Source organism: Haliaeetus leucocephalus, unplaced genomic scaffold (genome assembly GCF_000737465.1).
Source record: "Haliaeetus leucocephalus isolate CR32 unplaced genomic scaffold, Haliaeetus_leucocephalus-4.0 Scaffold484, whole genome shotgun sequence".
Taxonomy (NCBI): domain Eukaryota; kingdom Metazoa; phylum Chordata; class Aves; order Accipitriformes; family Accipitridae; genus Haliaeetus; species Haliaeetus leucocephalus.
In genome coordinates, this window is record NW_010972920.1 from 1,911,773 (window position 1) to 1,930,989 (window position 19,217).

At 46.4% G+C, this 19,217-nt stretch overlaps 1 protein-coding gene across 1 annotated transcript in view; it reads right to left on the bottom strand.

Moving 5' to 3' along the window:
- Positions 1-2,888: 2,888 nt before the first annotated feature.
- SLC4A4 (solute carrier family 4 (sodium bicarbonate cotransporter), member 4) overlaps positions 2,889-19,217 on the bottom strand; it is a 158,739-nt gene continuing 142,410 nt past the window's right edge. The window contains exons 19-25 of the mRNA XM_010575495.1: positions 18,560-18,632; positions 14,481-14,549; positions 12,687-12,860; positions 9,988-10,149; positions 6,409-6,505; positions 4,342-4,421; positions 2,889-3,111 (exon numbers count right to left, since the gene is read on the bottom strand). Coding sequence (XP_010573797.1) covers positions 4,378-4,421; positions 6,409-6,505; positions 9,988-10,149; positions 12,687-12,860; positions 14,481-14,549; positions 18,560-18,632 — 619 coding nt within the window. The 3' untranslated portion in view covers positions 2,889-3,111; positions 4,342-4,377. The remainder of the gene's footprint in view (positions 3,112-4,341; positions 4,422-6,408; positions 6,506-9,987; positions 10,150-12,686; positions 12,861-14,480; positions 14,550-18,559; positions 18,633-19,217) is intronic.

Below are 19,217 nucleotides of genomic sequence, written 5' to 3' on the forward strand. Positions count from 1 at the left end.
GATCGCAGAGGGCTTTGGGTCCGTCTCCGTGCCTACGCCCAGAAGTGCTCACCCAGGCTTTTCCCACAGAATACCCAGTTCTGACTGAAAAGAAGTTTTAGTTATTTTCAGAGGTCTACGAAGTGCAGCGACACTTCCCTTGTGATGCCCGCCGACGCCTGGTGCCAGCAGAGCTCTCGGTTGCTCTCTCTGCGTTGGGTTTTCTTTTGTTTTTTAAAGGAAAAACCAACAAAAGAGACACAACCACCCATGAAGTGCTAGTGCCAGGCACCAGGAAAGGGAACATTTCCAGCTCCTGTCACCGGAGTTGCCTGTTTTTCATGGAAAGCTACAGAAACCTTTATCCTGTCCCTTCAGCAACGCCGCCCTCTGCATGACAGCTCCCTTGGGTTAAAATAAAAAAAACACCAGAAAAAAGAAAAGAGCAAGATCTAGATCAGCAGTCAATACGTTTCAAGTACATTTAACACGGATCCGAAGTGGAAGACCTCATTTTTGTGGAGAGGCATCACCAGGTGCCAGCAGATGGGAAGCTGCGTGGGTGCAGCACCCTGCCCGCCAAGCCTACCGGGAGCAAGAAAGCCGGTCCTCTCCATTCATCTGGTTTGATCTTTCCTCCCTCCGTTCACTGGGATTCCTACAAACCCAAGGTCTAGGTAAAACACAAGCAGCTCCGACGCTCGAGTCTGTTTGCCCTCTGGGAACCAGGGACTTGTGTTCGCTAAGGGATGGGAAACGTCGGCTGAAGCCGGCATTGCGCTTCCCGGGTTATCTGTCCTCCAGCTAGCATCACGGAACCGCTCCTTTTCGGGCCGCTCCCGACGTCTCCCGAGGCTTTGGGAAGCGGGTTTTGGGCTGGGTGCCGGGGATGCCGATCTGAGAGCGGACACACCTTTCGTAAGCCAAAAGCGAGACCCCTCGAGAACGAGCCGGGGAATGTACGGAGGTGTGCGCACGTGCGGCGCTGTGCGGGCGCCTCGGCAGCTCCATCGTCTTTCTGCAGCAATGACGGCTCGCGGCAGGTCGAGCTCTAACCACCACGGTCCCCGTCAACTCACCCTTTAACCAAAGCGCTGTTGGGAAAGTAAGGTGGCCAGCTGCTTCTACAGCACATCTGGGAAAGAAAAGAATAGCCCTGTTCTGCACCTCCCGTTGCCGATCGGGCTACTACGAGTGAGTAGACGCTAAAATTTGGCATGTAAGGTCTCAGCACCATCATGAAATTCTGTTTACTTAACCAACACGGACTTTGGTTTCGCAAGGACAAAAGTGGTAGCAACACGCCTGTCCTCTGCAGTGGGATTTTCTCCATTGGGGAATTAGCCCCTTATAGCTGGGCTTTTTTTCTTGCTTTCTTTTTTTTTTATGAAGCTTTTAGTGTGTTACATGTAGTCCTCACGTGTCATCAAAGAAATGTCTCGGTGAAGCCCAATTTCCCAAACGCACGTTTCTACGCACACACAAGTACATACGTGTACATGCTACAGAGAGAAAAATCATCTCTCCCACGGTGGTATTTGCTCGCTTGGTTTAAAACCAAAAGCACGGGCGTGCCCGTGCCTACCCTGCTTGGTATTGACGCGTCACCGCGTACGGATGGCGGGATCTAGGACCGAGCAGTCAAGATTTAGGGTAAATTCTGTAGACGATGGTAAACAGAGGTGGGATGCTAGAGGATGCAGATGTTTCTGAGCCTGGCGAATACGAGCATCGGGATGAGCATCCCAGTGGGCCGTCTTCAGCTGTCTTTCTCCTCCATCGCGCCGTCATCGCGCCTGAAGCGCACCCGGGGTCTTCTCATGTATACACATACACACGCGCGCACACACCGATGTTTCAAGAGAAATAACTCGAACAATACCACGTAGGAAATCAACAACATGAATACAATCAGCATCTGTCCACTGATGTCGGTAGCTGGTCAGCATTTCGCTTACCAACGTTACATTTAAGACTCTTCCTAGATCACAAGAGATTTAAGTTACATCCCATCTCCTTCATAGCGAAGTTAGATTACTTATTAAAAAAAATAATTAAATAACATAACCCTAAGTAAAACAGATGCTTCAGAGTAGAAGGTGTTAATCAAACCGATCCAGCCCTATGCCATGTCCTGGAGATTGTGGTGTGGTGTTGTGGTTTTGTGTTTTGTGGTTGTTTTTTTGTTTTGTTTTTTTTTGTTTTTTTTTTTTTTAAAAATCACATTATATATGGTACAATACATTTTTTACAGAAAGCCTGGCATCTAGAAATAAGAGGTAGAACTACTCATAACTATACGTTTCCTGCTGCAGGAAAAATTCATTTCTCTTTACAGTAATTAAAAAAAGGTTAAAAAAATTGACAAAAAAAAGTCATAGGTTAGGCCCCCATAATTTAAACAAAATAATCTAGGAAAATAACACTCTTCCATGTACCTGACGGATTAAGTCCATTAAAGTGTTTCTTTAAAAAAAATTGCATAGGAAAGGGACATTTCAAAACACATGCTACAACGATGGCAATGGTTTGTCTGTGCTGGGAGTGAAGTACCTTTTCCTTTTCCTTCCTGTTGTTAACTACGAGTACAGGCTTTAAGAGCAAGTTAGTATTAGCAGCACTTTCCAGCATCTTCGAGCAGTGTAAGCAAGACATCCAATTAGCCCGGAGGTCAGTTTTGTTCTGCCAGACGACAAACGGACAAACAAACAAACAGGGATTCACAACTAAAGTAATGCCAGTTCCCCTGACATCTCCCCGCGGGTATGGTGTGATATCCTCAATACTTCTGCCCTCTGCTTGCGAACAAGAAAGACGCGTGCACGACAAAGCGACAGAGAAGGCAAAACGAGTCTTGGTCGGCGTGGGAAAACGGGGTGAGGAGGGATCAGAGGAGATCCGCAGGGGCGAGGGCGGAGGGGCAGCGCGGGATGTCTCATTTACCTATGCAGGTGGGGAGCAGAGAGCGTTTTAATATTTGGCTAGTGACAAAATAAATTCCATAAAAGATTTAACAGACAGACAAATTACAAAGTAGTTTCTGTTCCCTTGCTCCTCCAGAAATAACCATTGTCTTCAGGCTCAAGTTCTATTCTAATTTGAGGCACAACTTTTACTGGAGTTCGTGGAGGGCTGTGAAGAAAGAGAAAGACAAGGTAAGCGTGGGGACTCCCTCCAGGCCTCTCGGCCAATTCTTAACGTGGTCTGCCGTGCTCAGGACTTCTGCTAGCACAGCTTCCCAGTGACCAAATCCTGAAAAAAAAAAGAATAATCCACAGCTGGCGAGAGAAAAACCAGCATTTTGCAAACAAAACAGAGGGGCGACTGGCATGAACTGGGAAAACTGCAGATCCTAGGGCTTGGCGGGATGCCCAACAGACAGTGGCACATCGAGAAATGGAACAAACGCTCGACTCCCAGGATCGGTTCCCTCGCATTAGCTCACGCTGTACAGCTTTCTGAAACCGGCACCATATAGATACCAGGTAAATAACCTTGACAGGTGGTGGTAGCATACAGCCGCTCTTTAGGTAAGGCCTGTACATCACGTAAGATTATTTTAATGAGTTGGTCTAAACACTGCTCATGTCAGGAGGTAAACCCACCGATTTCATTGACTGAGGAGCTCCAAGTATCCAGAACCTGTGCTTCGCGCCAAGCTGTGGCAACGCTCATAAAATGCCTTTGAAATAATCCGGTTATAGCCCTTGAGATTAATTTCACACGCTCTCTAAGACCTGGAAGTGTAGATCCTTCTTTGACATTTCAGAGGACTACTGCTGCCTTGGTTGAGACCCGACTCCTGGCGCTGGGAGGTCCAAGGTGGCCTCAAGGGGCTGAGCAGCTCTGAGAAATTGCTCCTTAACTCTTCCTTGTGGCAATTTAAGGTTATTATTTACTCTATTTTCCACCACAGACATGGGAAAACGGATTACTTCCTCTTTGCAACATCCCGTTACATGACTGAAGGAAAGCATAACCGCAATTTTCTCTCGCTGTCTCTCTCTCTTTTTTTTTTAAAAGGCTGAACAATCCCAATTAATTTAATTTTCCCCCTGTAGACGCGTTTCCTATACTCCTCCCAGTTGCTCTGCGTTGTTTTCTGGTTGAGACCCCGAACCAGCCATTGGTACTGCAGGTGGGGTCTAACCAAGAACAGCAGAGTCCTCAGGCTCCCCATCCCACGCGCCGTTAAGGCCGTGTTCGTTATCAACGTGGGATGCTACAACCCAACGCAGGGAATACTGTCAAAGTGCTTTTTAAGAGTTTCCTATAGGGGGGCAGAAACTTTGCCTCGTTGACTTTCGGCGTACTGAGATGCTTTTGAGGAATCATTATAAAGCGCATTTTTTGGGTGCTTACCTTGGCATGGTGTGTGACTGAAGGAAAGGAATTGTATCAGCACGACGTATGGCGTTCAAGGAATGTTGGTGATTTTTCTCCTGTCGGGGAGGGAACAAAGTCTTGCTTGTCATTGCCTGCAGCACGGACGGCTTCTCAAGCCCAGCCTCAGTTTCTCAGGTACACTCTCATCTATTTGGCAACGCTTTTTTACTGCTGCCTGCCTGCCAGGTGAATTTCACAGCTTGTAAATAAAAACTCTCAATTTCTCTCTCTCTGCTCTGAGATAAAAACCCTGGAACTGCCAACACGACCAAAAGACTAATTTCCCAAGACTTTCACCACCTGTAGGTCTCACCACTTACCTTTCATCTACACCTCTTTAGCTACCCTGCGCTCCTCACTGTCGCACCCAAACGCCTTGCGAGAAAATAGGTGGTTTGTTGCCTGTAACGGCTTTCCTTTCCTGACCCAACGTGGGGAAGCATACTCTCTGTTAATAATAAACCTATTCCTGCTATTGCTGAAGGAAAGCTAATGTTAGTAGTATTATTAGTAATATACTTTGAATCGCAGAGCGTAGTTAATATTTAAGGACAACACCACAGTGTTGCTGGATTCCAGCTACTTTTTCTAATCCAAGGGCCTGGTTTTCTTCTTTTTCCCCCTTTTTTTTTTTTTTTTTTGCCTTGTTTCTGACTAAAAACTAGCAAATCAATTACTGGATTATAAAAACGTACAAATACGCAAACCAACTACTCCTTGGCTCATGGGTGATTTAGCCTGTGTTGTCTCCAAGAGCATTCCAACAAACAGGTTTGCGGCAGAATTAACTTTTCCTTAACTATTTCAGCCTTAAAGATGCTGAAAACAACGCACCTGATCATAAAATCCCGTATAACAACATTTGGGATGCAATTCATTTTTAGCACGTCAGTGCATTTTTACAGAAAAATTAGGAGGACCTGTTTGGTTGTCTGAGCCTGATTTTGCTCCTTTTCTTCTCCTTATCAGCAAAACACTGAGAATATCTAAATAGTCAGGGAAACGTCCCTTTCTCTTTGGCTTTGTTTTATAATGCCAATCTTTAAGTGTTCCTGTACCTAAAAACCACAGAGCAATGCTTAGGATTGCCCAAGGTACCTAAACGCCACCGAAAGGCAGGGGACTTGGGTACCAACTCTTAAATGCAAAGGAGAGTTTAAGGATCTCGAGATCTGTGGGTTTAGGTCCTACTCCTAGAAATCACCAGCCTTGCAGCAGTACTCACTTATTACTATAATTCATATTTCTCCCCTCCTGTCTCACAACAAAACAGCGTATTTATCTCCAGGTAGCACCCATTGCTCATGGTATTTTAAAAAGTCAGCATAAAGGCAGAAAAGCTGAGGTCAGTTGTTATTCCCGATTCCTCACTTAAAAGACTATAATATGAAACGTGAAAATGACTGAAAATGAAGATCATCCTAATCAATTACAGATATTAACGTAAGAAATTAAAAAGAAACAGAATAGCACAAAAGCAAATCACCTAAGAAGGGAAATACGTTAATGGTCAACTGATCACTGCCTTGTCAGTTTAATGCGCAATGCGGATCAATGACACGCTTAATTACTCTTTTAAGCGCTGATTTTTGCAACTGCTTGGCACCTAAGGAAACAAACAGTAACAGGACAGCGATGCAGTTTAGACATGCTGCAAATCCAGAACACTAGGCTCAGAGGGGGGAAAAAAAAATTCAAACCATCAGCAGAGTTAACACAAAATGGGAAAGGTCAGAAAAGAGAGGAGGAGAGAGTGAGTGGCCAAGAGACCTGTTAGTAGCTGGATAAAAGCGCTTAAGCTGGAGGCACCAGAAGGAACAACAACAATTTTGTAAAGAGCAAAGAAAAAAGCTCACAAAACCAAAATCTGTCATAAATCAGAGGCCTGGAAATTAAAAAAGAGAAAAAAAAGAACAAGAAAAAGTACTTCTCAAGTAATAGGAAAGGGTTTTTTTTTAATTTAAAAAAAAAAAATCACTCTAAATATATATATATATATTTTTGTACTGCAAGTCAGGCATGCAAGAGGTTAGTTCTACTCACTGTCAGCAGGTTTGCTATCACTTAGGAAAGGTTCCTGCTCCATGATGTCCATTGGTATTTTAATACTTGGGACTTTTTCTGAGTAGGGGCAGTCAGACTGTGAAAGAAACGTGTAAAAGGTCTTAGAATATTTTCACTGCTCGCTCTCTTATTGTCTCCCACAAATTAAAATCATGCTTCATATAGTTTCTGTAGGAATGAGGAAAAGAAAAGAAGAAAAAATAAAAAAGCATCCTCCAGCTTAGTTGCCCGCTGGTTTCCACTGGTTCCCCACTGCACCCCACTTTCCCTCTTCCTTCACACTACGAGAGTAAAACGGATTTAAAGAACAACCTTGTGTAATCGTTATCTTCCCCTTTCCCCACCTCACCAGCTCCTTTGCCACCAGCTTATAAGACACCATCCAATTCAGCTTGGAGTTGGCTGCAGGAAATACAGATGCAAAAACGCATTCGTAGGCAGAAATAGCAGGGCACTGGCTTCTGTGAAAGCTCATCAAAATGTTTTATCCTGCTGTGATTTCTCTCAAACCCCTTTTTTCTTCCCAATTGCTCTACAAGGACGAGGGCCAGACACGATATGGCAGAGGTTCCTTAAGCTGGACTGTCTCAACTCCCCTGTTTATTTGAGTTGAGTCAAACCCAGTCTCAGTTACACCTCTATTTACAGTAAAATAGTTCATCAAATCCAGGGCCCTTGTAAGAATTCGGTACTCCCAGCCAGGCAGGAGGAAGAGCAAAGCGGTCAAGAAGAGGCACAAGTGCAGAGAAAAGCCGTACGCAGGGTCGCCCGGCGTTTGGGTACCAGCACCACTTATACCCCGCCGGCTTCAATCATCCACCTGCTGACACTCACGACAAGGTACTTGGAATTATTTTGCTTTTTTAAAATAAAAGTAACTTCTCATAACCAAGGAAAGGCTGATATTGCATAACTTGGCAAAGGAAGCAAGGTGAGACTTGCCAGAAACGTTAACGCATCTTTTTTCCTGGAGACAACTAGACACAGCACTGAGCGTAACGCTGGGGTGGAGGGAGGGAGACCTTCAAGTCAGGGCATGACAACATTACAGAGGCCAGAGAATCGCTCTCCCTGGATTTTTATTTATTTTTTTTTAATTATTTTTTAACATAACTGACACCCAGTGCGGTATTTCACACTCCAATAGCAAAAAGCTTCCTCAGGAGTATTTTTACGAGGCTGAGGGATAAACATAGCTCAAACAAAGATGATTTCGCAGAAAAGCACTGAGGCAATAAAGCCGTCTTAAGGTCCCCCATCCATTTGGGGCCATGCTGTAAGCAGAGCATAAGAGCTGGGTAACCTCTTGGACATCTTCGAAACGACAGCGTTTCAGTGCTAATAAATAAATGTAAGAGGTCTGTGGAATGGCAATGCTGACGCTCAGGGTCTACTTCAAACTTCACCATCTAAAATGAACAGAGAGATGGAAAAAGCATCTGCAGTCAGCGAAAATGCCCTGAAGGGGAGCAGAGACCATTAATTACACAGCACTTCTGACTCTGCAACTAAATATACTAGCCCGAGATTTTTTTGAAAAAACTGTCTGGCCGTTCTTGGATACTGCATTTTTTGACATAAAATTGGAAAGAAAATCAAGGCCCTTGAGTTTTCATTAGGCAAATGCAGCAATTAGTTGCACTAATTCACACTTTGTGAAGACACGCTGGAGGGAAAAATGGTGAGATTACTGAAAATCTTTCTTTGCAGCTCCTTTTTCGCTGCCCCTGATTGCTAGCAAAGCCCCAGTGAGAACTTTAGGTGAGTCTTAACTAGCGCTGAGAGCAGTTTCCACTAATGCCAGGTTTTGCTGTACTCATTCATCTAACACCACTTGCAATAGCACCACCCAGCAATTCTCTTTGCTGAACTCTGTTCAGTGTGTTGCCCGCCAAATCCCACAGCCCTAACTTTGTGGGGGCATATTTCTGGAAGGGAAAGGGTGAAAACAAGCAAACCAGTAATGTCAAGTGGTTTACATTCAGGAAGCTGGTAAAAGCAAGTGCTGAAAAAAAACCCCAAGAAGAGTTAAGAACCAACATTTTACGTAAAATCTCTTACCCATTAGATCAATTACTGTACATGAACTTAATGAAAAGCCTGAGAAGAGAGGAGAAAGCTTAAAACATACCAGCAATACGGGAGCCACGGCTCGGGATAGGACGCTGCTGGATTCAAATCGGTCAAGAGGAGGGGATGGAGTCAAACCTTTGCTGACTATTCGCTATGTACAGTAGGGCGCTTTCTCTCATTTCAGTTTGCACAAAGTTATCTGCTGCAGGAAACCCTTGCCCTCGGCCTCCCAGGAACTGGAGGAATGACTGGAAAGGGGAGTTTGCTGTCTGAAATAAGAGCCAACCTTCCCGGCTGGGATTCAGCTTGATTTAACCTAAGAAACCCTCCGAAAGCACGGCGAGGCACAACCACCCCACGGCACCCCTGACCCTCCGGTTCGGCAGCGGCGCGGCCACTTTCACGTTTTGCCGCGAGAAGCTCTCCAGGCAGACAAATTTCTTGGGGAGGTCACTGTTACCACTATCACAGGGTGATCTTACCTCTGCCCACATCACAGGACAAGCCCTTCTTCACGAACCCTGGACGGTCACATCAGCAGAACAAGCGACACTCTGCTTACTGCTCTCCGCGTAGCCTAAAATTATTAAAGCCTAGCTCCCTTTTCACATTGCAAAAGGTAATGCTGACCGAGGCAGCCAGCTCTCCGAAGGCAGTTCACACTTGCTATACCAAGTGCTATATAACCAGTGTGTTTAGCACTTCGACATAAATTTATAGGATTTGAGTTCCTGCTAGACCTGGGTAGGAGAATGTTTAAAGGCACGAGGACTACATTTCTTCTTATATATATATACCATAAAAAATAGAGCAGTCTAAGGCACGTGGATCTGGTCTAGTCAGGTCACCACACTTAGTAAAGACATAAGCAGCTATGTGTCACTATTTTAGGGCATGCTGCAACCTGAGGTAGGACCAGAGTATACTGCAGAAGGGCACATATGCTTTGAAAATATTTAGGTCATGAGTATTATCAAGAGAAAGCAGTCTTTCCTGCAATATGACAAGTCACATCTTTCTGTGCTTTTAAAAAGAGTAATTAAAAGAATATAAAAAAAGAAAACCAGAGTATGTTCAGAAATAACAGAGCTGCTGGCGAAAACCATTCTCCTCCTAAAACGTAAAAAACAATGACGGGGGAGAAAGGCGGAGGAGGGAAAGATGAACAAGACAGGGTGATGAAAGGCATTCTAGCAAAGGGCATGACATCTCAGCAGGTATCTAGGGCTCTTGTGGAAAGTGTGATTTCATTCTTGGCAATGCAAGTACCACCTACCACAGGCTGGTGACGTCTGGAAAAGGGAAGGCAATCTAGAAAAGAAGTTTTGTTTGGGGCCGACTTGCTGCAGCAGTAAAAGACTGAGCTGGTCGGCTTCAAAAGAGGCTGGGAGATCCCCAGCCCCAGAGCTGGCAAGGGGCATGGACCGTCCCCTGGGATTAGCTAGCTAGAAATGAGTAATTTGACAAGAGCAGAAAGCTCCTTACATCATCATTGTCACTGTCCATACTGCCCTTCTTCTTTTTCTTCTTCTTCTCATCCTCTTTCTTTTTCTTGTCCTTTTCTGGAATGACGTCGTCAAGGAAGCTTAAGTCATGCTGGGAGAAGAGGTAGTCCATGGCTTTTCTGACTGCTACAAGTGCCAGGATCTGAAAAGGCAGAGAGGGACTTCTCAGTCACATTTTACCTTGAATTGGGAACACCCTGTGCATTCCTCTTGATGTTGCTTCTTCATCCCACATGTTTTAATTCTGGTTGTAAATGAACATAAAGAGAACAAGGTGAACACCTGGGATATCTCTATCAACTTGAAAGTCTGAACTGTGACTGCTTCATGCCACAATAAACAGGAGCAACACACAGAAAAAAGTAAGTAATCACTTAATACTCCTGTAGAGACAAAGGTCATCTTTTAACATCCAACTGACAGGCATCAGGCAAAACAACAAAGAGAGAAAAAAAAAAGACTATTTTCATTTATTTTTTGATTCAGCCTACATACGCAAGTTCACAGGGGCAGCCTGAGTAATTGTCTTTACTTTTTTTTCGCCACTTCCCCAGATATAAGAACTCTTTAGAAATGAGACAAAGGCCAAACTGTGTCCTCGAAGTCTGCAGAATAAAGTTTACTAGGATTGTGGCTGCATGAAACTGGAGGAAAAGCTTTTTCTGTACAAGACTGCCATCAAAGGCACTGGGAAAAAATAGAAGGGACATGTCTGAAAGAGGTGTTTACATTGACGCTGGGTTGAACACTGCCACCAGACGCCTACCAAGATCACACGTACACTTCACCAAAGGCTACACCGACAGACTGAAAGCTCGACTTGGCTACTAAAAGATGTAACCCATTCCCGACAACTGACGACTGCCTTTAAGGTGAAGAGCTTGTTCTGAGCAATGATGATCTATGGCACAAACGATTCCTAGGAAAGGATCTCAAGCTTTGACTTGCGTAACTTAAGATGTGATTACGGAAGCAAGAAATTACTCAGGGGTGGAAAGATACCATGTAGACGCCCATGATTATCCCGTTATGAATTACATCTGTATTGAAAGTGCTTTTCATTCAAAGAAACAGAGGTTTGGCTATTGGCTGGATCTTCACAAATTGGACATTTATAGTCTTTTTGTTCACGAGTGCAAATAATTGAGGTTTCGTCATCAGATCCAGCTACATCTAAGCTGTGACTGTACCTACACTGAATTTGCACCATTATAACAAACTTCAGCAGACTTGGGGCTCGCTCAGATTCTCTCTATTACAGACAAAGAGAAAGAGTGTCCAGATATTAGATTCAGCTTTCAACAGCAGTACAACACAGCCGTGAAAATGCAATGGAATGGCGTGTCAGTGGGAACTGCTGATTTTTAACGCCTTTATATATGAGCATGTGTCCCAGCAAGAACATTTGGAGGATTTTTTTACTTGCATCATCTTTTCTCTCCTCGTTTCACCAGCATCAGAGAACAAATGCTTGTCCTTGTTCTGTTTTCTGCTTCCCCTCCTTCTCTCCCTTAAATAAGCACTGCAGTTCATAAGTGCACCTGCAACTGAAATTTTACTTGTCCGTAAACCTGAAAGTAGGTGACATTAGGCCCAGATTTCTTAAGGGACTTTCATGAAGCTTTGACGTTGCAGCAGCCTGACCCATCTCCAAGCCAGAGAGCAGACTCGGCAGAACCGCTGTGCGTGCAGCTGTGGTCCCATGGGATCCACGCTCCATCCGTTTGGCCCTACGGCCACCTTCCTCCCAACTGCTCCAGCTGAGCTACACGTCAGGTGCAGAGGTGGAGAAGGATCTACTCCGTGCTCCCTCATTTAGGGTCCACGGTCACAGGTTTTGAAGCCCTAGGCAAAGTGTACATATGAACTTCCCTCAACACTTGTTTGGTTTTTATTTGGTATAAGGGTCTAATTCTGTCCATACCTCTAGTAATAATCTAAACGCACAGGGAGCTGCTTCACTATTCCCCTTCCTTGATGTAGAAATACTATATCAGACTGACTGCAGAGTGTATATTTAAGAAACAGTTCTTTTGTGTGATGAACTTTTTATCTCTCAAGATCCAAAATAAGTTTTCACATGACTCTGATATGCATTATTAGATAGAGGACATGCATCCTATAAACTTACATATCATCCTCCAATGTGAAACACGTGTATCAACATTATTATCTTTTTACTCAAGTTCAAGAAAAAGACATTCCTTTTTTTGTTCTTGATTTAGCTAATCCTTTCCATCCATTTGGCACTCCTCTTAGCAGTGAGCCTCATTCTTGCTTTTGTCAATTTGTGCTATTTAAAAAGCAAGGGAGACATCTTCTGTACAGTAATTAGCGTGGACTAGAAAAGGGAAACTACGCACCTCTCATTCGTTCGTGCAGCTCAGGGAGAAAACATGGCAAATCTAACCTTGGCAGCCAGGAACGCTCAAGGCTAACTACACCTTTCTGGCAAAAAATTAACTTTCCAGGCTCGTTTTCCTCCAGAGGATTTATGTAAAGGCAGCCACGGCAACGCTGACCCCATGTAGTCCTACATCAGTGCCATGAATGGAGGCAGAGCCCCAAGCTAGGGATTTGACAGGGAGAGGCTGGATTTGCCTGTCCATGGGAGGGTATGACCGTGAGTGGAAGGCGCAGGCTGCGAAAGGCAGGGACGTGAAGGAGAACGTCACCTACCATGACAGGGAATATGATAGCAGCCACGGTGGACTTGAGGATCCAGAGGAGGGCCAGGCACACCACCTGCAGGAAGGTGAAGAGATGGACCCGGCGCAGCGGGACGTGGCGCAGGTAGATAAAGTCAGGCTGGTGTTTTAGAGGCATCAAGAGCAGCTTCAGACGATCCATGAACTGGAAAGGAAAAGAAACCGACATTTAAACGACACCCAGGGTACACAAAAGAGAGATACAAAAGCATTATTCTGCCATGAAGTGTGGCCTTGCATCAACTTGCTTCCCTTCCATAGAAGAAACCCAGCAGAAAACCCAGCACAGCTCCTCTACCCTGGCTGACTTGTGCTTAACGCAGGATGGGCTAAACACGTTAACTCAGCCATCTCAAGTGAAGGTCCTGGGTCTACACTATATTCGGCAACTAAACAGAGACACAGGAGCAAAGCATCTCTCAAAGCAAAGCATTCAGGTGCCTTTATTTTAAGGAGCAGGACTCCATGTGCTCTGGCGATCAGCGTGTAAACCAAGGAACCAAGGCATCGGTGGAAATCCTCTGCTGCCTGCAAGAGAATGGGCCTGATCTGCTGCGGCTGCGGCCACAGGGAATTTTCTCTCGAAGGCAGCACTTTGTTACCCACAAAACAGAGAAAACAAGATGAATGCCCAAACTACAGGCAGCATCAAACTCTGGGTCACTTCTGCCACCCTCCTCTGCCCCGCTCCTGCCAAGGAAAGACATTCAGCATTTAAAATCAATGGGTTATTTTTTTCCCCAAATAAATTGGGAGCAGAGGTCAACAGAGGTGAGGGCAGACCTCACATCAGTGGAGAACAGAAAGGCACCTAACCGAAGAGTGAGGAAGATGGGCCGCTTTTCCAGCCGTGTCCCTTGCCCCTGTGCTGGACAGGATGGACTTGGAGTTAAACCAAAATCGGGATTTCTCATCAAGTGAAAAACATCCTTGATGGGAGGAAAACAAGCTGCCCAGTCCCCTGACCACCTGGGTCGGGAAGCAGGGGAAATCCCCTCCAGGAGAACCGACCCCGGGGCGAACATTACAATCCCCTCCTTGTCCCCTGCCCGAACGCGGGATTGCTGCCTGCTGCTGAGACCCGGTTGATCTCACACCCGTGAATGAAAGCTGGGGCTGTTTTAAAGAATACCCCAGGAAATTCTCATGGTGCGCACAGAACAGGCAGTCTTTTCCCGTTAGAGCACAACCAAGCGCTAACAAGAAAGGCCACAATTAATAGGGTGCCAGAAAGCAACAAAACCACTTCCAGCTTCCTAGGGCCAATTACAGACACTGTGCTGTGAGAAAGGCTTTTTACGTAATATTTCCTCAACAACAAAGAAGGGGGCTTGGCTTCCCCTCCCCGGCGAACAGCAATGTTCCCGCTCGTTAACATCGCCGAACAACCCCGCCGCCGTAAATCACCTTCCCTCGTTTCCCTTCCGTCTGTGACGGACGCCCCGGCAGAGGACCTGAACATCCCGGGAGCGAGCCCGGGGTCTCTGGAGGCGTACGCTGGGGAAGATGGACCCCGGGTCTTCACCGAGGACCCCTCGTGGCTTACAGGGGCCAGGCTTGGCTGCTCTCCTGCTGAGCGGAGCGTTGCCCCTTGGGTCTCCATCTCAGGACAGCCAGCCTGCGGCAATGTTTGTCAGCAGTTGCTACCCTCCCCGGGGGTTTCTTGGGAACGAAAAGGAGGCGGGGAAGGAGAAGGGAAAGGCCGGAGGGTTGCGAAAGACACCCCACGGTGGTTAAGGATTGCCGTCTGCCGGAGAAGACCCACCTGCACGCCGTTGAGGGACGCGACGCCCATGTAGAGGAAGACGCCGTAGAGCACGGGCATGGGAATGAACTGCGGGGGGGAGAGAAGAGAAGAAAAACTGAGTGAACAACCTCCCCACGCACCATCCGCCGTTAACACGCGGGAGGGGACACGCGAAATTCCGAGCCTGTCGTCGACTCGAATTGCCCCTGCGAGCGCACAAGGCAGAGCAATCAAGCGAGCAACCCTTCTGCTGTGTTTTGAGAGCCGCAAGGACATTTGTGCAATCGCTGGAGGGCTGAGGAGCAGGGCAGGGGCCAAACACGCTCTGGGCTCTCCCGCTTCGCTGAGACTTGGACGTTCTCTCCAAGAACCAAAGGGAACGAAGCCAGCCGGTGCCAGGCAGTCAGAAAATTAAAGAAGAGGCAGGGTAAACGTGTTTCAGTAAGCTTCGAACTGCTTTTCACCTCTTGGTTTCTGGTGAGACTAGAAGCAGAAGGTAGAGAAGAAGAAAAGGCAGCATGGTCCTGCGGTACAGCCGGCTCAGTAAGCCATGGAAATCCATCTAGAAAGGCTCTTCTCTGGAGTCCCACCTCAGTGATGACAGTCACGCCAATCAAATCTCCGACCGCTCCGTCTTTCACTCGCACTAATCCATAACTAATCACGAATACGGGACCGTGAGTTACTTTCTTCGCTGCCAGGAACCGACCTTTCAAACATCAATTTCTGCTCCCTCGAGGGCTAAGTGCTGCTCATTCCTCCATCACCGGTCCTGCCACCAGCGTCACCTTCCTTCAGAAGCGAGGAAGGCGCACAGTAACAACACACACGCTCCCCAGAATGACGATCTGTCCCTCCGACCTGAAGCACAAAGCTTTCCTCAACGGCAAACCCCCCCACGCCGCTTGCCAAGAGGGGGAAGCGCTCCTCGGCCCCACCACGAAACTGTCCGCAGCCAGCGTGGCGTGGCGTGAACGGGAATTCTTGGGCAGAAACCACACGCGGGAGCTGAATAACGGCCTTTGTGGGATTTATTTGAACCCGAGAAGGATGGAAAGAGCTCGGCCACGGTCGCCGAAGGAAAGCCCTTGTGCAGTGACGGGCGGCCGCCACTGAACGGCAGCCGTAGCACAGCCCAGGCTCCCACGCAACCTGCGGCCAGCACCGCCGCTGCAGGAACCGGTTGTCTTCCAACCCGTCCGTGTAACTCACTGAAGAGGCAAATAACACAGCAGTTATTCTGTGTTTTATCGTGTTCCCCACCGCATTATTCCTGGGTCAGAAACACAGTGTCATGCACATATCCCTGGAGGCCTTGATCCTGAATACATACGTTTCATCTGGGGCATCCGAGAGCAAAGCTTCCCTGCCTACATTTTTCCCTTCTCTCCCCTGAGTCTCATTCCCTATCGCCTCCTGCGAGCTTCTCGATTGCTAATTCATCCTTCTGTTGGATTTATTTGCTTCCTTGAGTGAGCTGCGGTGATATTTCACATTAGAAGCCAAATTTTCCGCAGTTCAACTGTCTGCCTTCACCGTGTGCCGTCGTGGGGAGGGATGGGGAGCCAGCACGTGGTTCACGTAGCTGTGAGTGTCCAAGGGATTCAAAGCCCTCACTGGATCTGAGGGATTAGACGAGACAAGATAACATCTCCTTCGGCAAGTTGGGTAGGAGGCTTTCAGAGTTTAGCTTTCTAGTTCATTTACACTGCTCTCTTTCCCTCCCCTTCTATTTCTTTCTGTGTTTCAAAAAAAAAAAAAAAAAAAAAGGCAAATGTTCAAATATTATTTCATCATTCCACAATAATTAATCCTGTAAATCATCCTTAGGTGAAACTTCAGTACATTATCCTGCAGAGTAGCAAGCAGCGCATTCATTTTGGAAGACTTTCTTTTGGCAAAGTATTCACTAACTATGGGGTTGCTGGCTCAGGCACTCCGAGCAAACCTGCTGCTAGCCAACAGAATTAAAAATGTATTTATAGGAAAGTGCTTGTCATTATCCTAGCAGGGCTGAGGATGTTTCTGTGGAGATCTGCCATAACTGAGCAGAAACATCAGGGACGTTCAAAACCAGCACAAACACCGCAAAACCCACAAAAAACAAAGATGAGATTATTCTGTGGATTGCCTGTTTTATTGAATTTGGGATCGTTAGTGTTCAATTTGCCGCTGGCATGAGAAGCCTTAAATGTTCTGCAATGCATTTAGCAAAGCAGTCCTCTCGAGCAGGAGACCCTGCCATCGGAGTTTGTTAAAGGTCCTGAAACACTGCCAGGTACTTCTCACTGGCACGTGGGCGAGGAGCGTGCCGATTTATCCTCAGGCGTCCTCCCGCGAGGATCTTCCCCATAGGCGTTCTTAGGGGAAGCACAGACAAATAATTAATGAATGAAGCAATAATAGGGGAAATAATAGACCCCAGTGGAACAGAGAAAGAGAGATCTTGCAGGGAAAGGTCACATGAACTAACGAACAGAATTATTACAATCCGGCATTAAATTAAGGGCACGGAAATGCCTGTTTGTGCAGAGGAGGAAACTGTTACCATGACACAAACATTTGCTAGTTGTAAAAACAACCTTAGAAATCAAGAGTAGGAACACAATGACTTTGTAAGGCCACTTTCTCCACTTTATACAAAGGCAGCGTCACTGCTCTCTGCCTGCCTCCTCCCTTCCAGGCTCGCATCTAACTGTGCCTCACAGCCCCCGCAGCTTCCAACCAAACCTCGTGTGCCTCCTCCAGAAACGCTTCTCCCGACACCCCTCTGCTCCGTTACGGAGTTACGATGCACGGGGCCACTGTTTCAGTACGTATGTTACTGTTTTGACATCTTCTGCTCGTACCGTTGGTCTACAGACCCATGGAGATGGACTTCTGCCGCTGACATCTCCCGTTGCACAGTATGCCTGCACTTGGCTCCACTTAAATCATCATCCCTGGAGAAGGCAGTATCCTCCACAAGACACGGATAAGCAGGTTTTCCAGTTTGCTTTTACGATCTGATGATCCACTAAGGATGCTTTCCTCTGTGGTTACGTGCCAACAAATTTCAAGTCTTGCAAAACAGCTAACTACCTAGATTAAATGGTACATCAGCAGCACATCTGTCCAGATCCTTGGCTAAACTCATATGAAAAAAACGGCAGGAGATTAAGAAATCACATTTAATTGCACTGCTTCCTCCAGAAATACGTTTTCCATACTGCTGTGCTGGGCATCGCTTCTGAGCGATAGGGGATGTGCTATTTGGGGATGATCCAGCCTAAAAGAGTCAAAATTTGATTGTTGTGCTGGCTTTTTTAAAAACAGCGAGGCAAGCTGCAGGAGCCTCGCACCGCTGAGGCGTGTGCCTCGGCAGCTGCACCACGCAGGGTACAGCTCCGCTACGGCAGCGGCAACGGTGCCAAAGATTTTCGGCCGAAACTGTACCCGTGGACTAATAGATCAGCTGTAGGCTCTGCTCATCGCCACCAGTTCTCCGTATTCTCTCTCAACAAAAGCCCCTCCTCTCAGTGGGCCATGCATGCAGTCTATGAGTAAGCACCACATGAAGATTTTCTTCACATATGTGTGTTAAGATGTGCGTGCACTCAAATAAACGCAAATGTACTTTTAAAACTACATATCCATCTGTTAACCTGTGTCTTCCACACAGCAACTCTACTGCTTTGCCAATCATCCTTCCGTCATGCCACCAGTAGGCTCTTAAGCTTTATCTGCAATATATTTTCCATAAAACACAGGCACAGCAGAAGCGTTAAGACTGCAGAATAACAGGAAACTTAACTTTATGCAAACGTGGAAGAAAAATCTTAAAATGAAAAAAATCACCGCCCCCAAGACCACCAGCCCTGAACTTCGCCACTACACTATTACTACCTAGCACACTACGATGATGCTCTTTTTTTCCTTCCAAAAGGTTTGTGTTTAAGCTTCCAGAAAACTGTAAAACTGCATCAGTAATTCTCACTGATCTCCTTTCCCACACTTCAATGATGAGCTTTTTTAGCAGCATAAAAACAGCCTGATGGTTGCTGTGGCCCTACTTTGGCTGTGTGAGCAGAAGCAAGCAGAAAAGGTGATGTCCTTACCTTCAGGATGGGAGCCATAAAGACAGACACGCCGGTCAGAATGAAAACGATGACTCCAGTGACTCTCTGCTCCCTGAAACAAAATGTCTAGGTGAGCAGGACGGCTTCAGCTTACACTCCGGTTTTACTCCCTCTCAGAGTACCCCAAACCAACATAAAGCCTCACAACTCGTTCTTGCAGCCACATTTTCAAAGCAGACTGGCAATTACAAACCAACAGCATCAGGCAGGTATCTTGATCCTGACCGAGCCTCAGACACCTCTTTTTCCAAACACCAGGTCGGTTTTTGTAGGCTGCCTTAGCTCCGCTGTTTGTGGATCAACAGAATACTGCTACTGAGTAAGGAGGAGCGTGTTTACACGTTAAACATTAGACACTGTTAACTAGCAATCCAAATTCTCTGCACGGCAGTATTTAAAGCATGCAAATAGGTAACAAATCATTAGCTCTCCGCTCCTAGATTAGCAGCATATTTCGAGTCCTGGTCATAGTACTCCAGCAGTTGGATAAATGGTCCAGGCCTTGGTGGGGTGCTGAACATGTGCCTTCATCGGCACCCAGAGCTGCTCCCTACATCCAAAAATACTTTTGCCAGTAGTATTTTGGAGTACTGGGAGTTAGGCCACTAAATTTCTATTTAGTCACCTAAACAAGTGG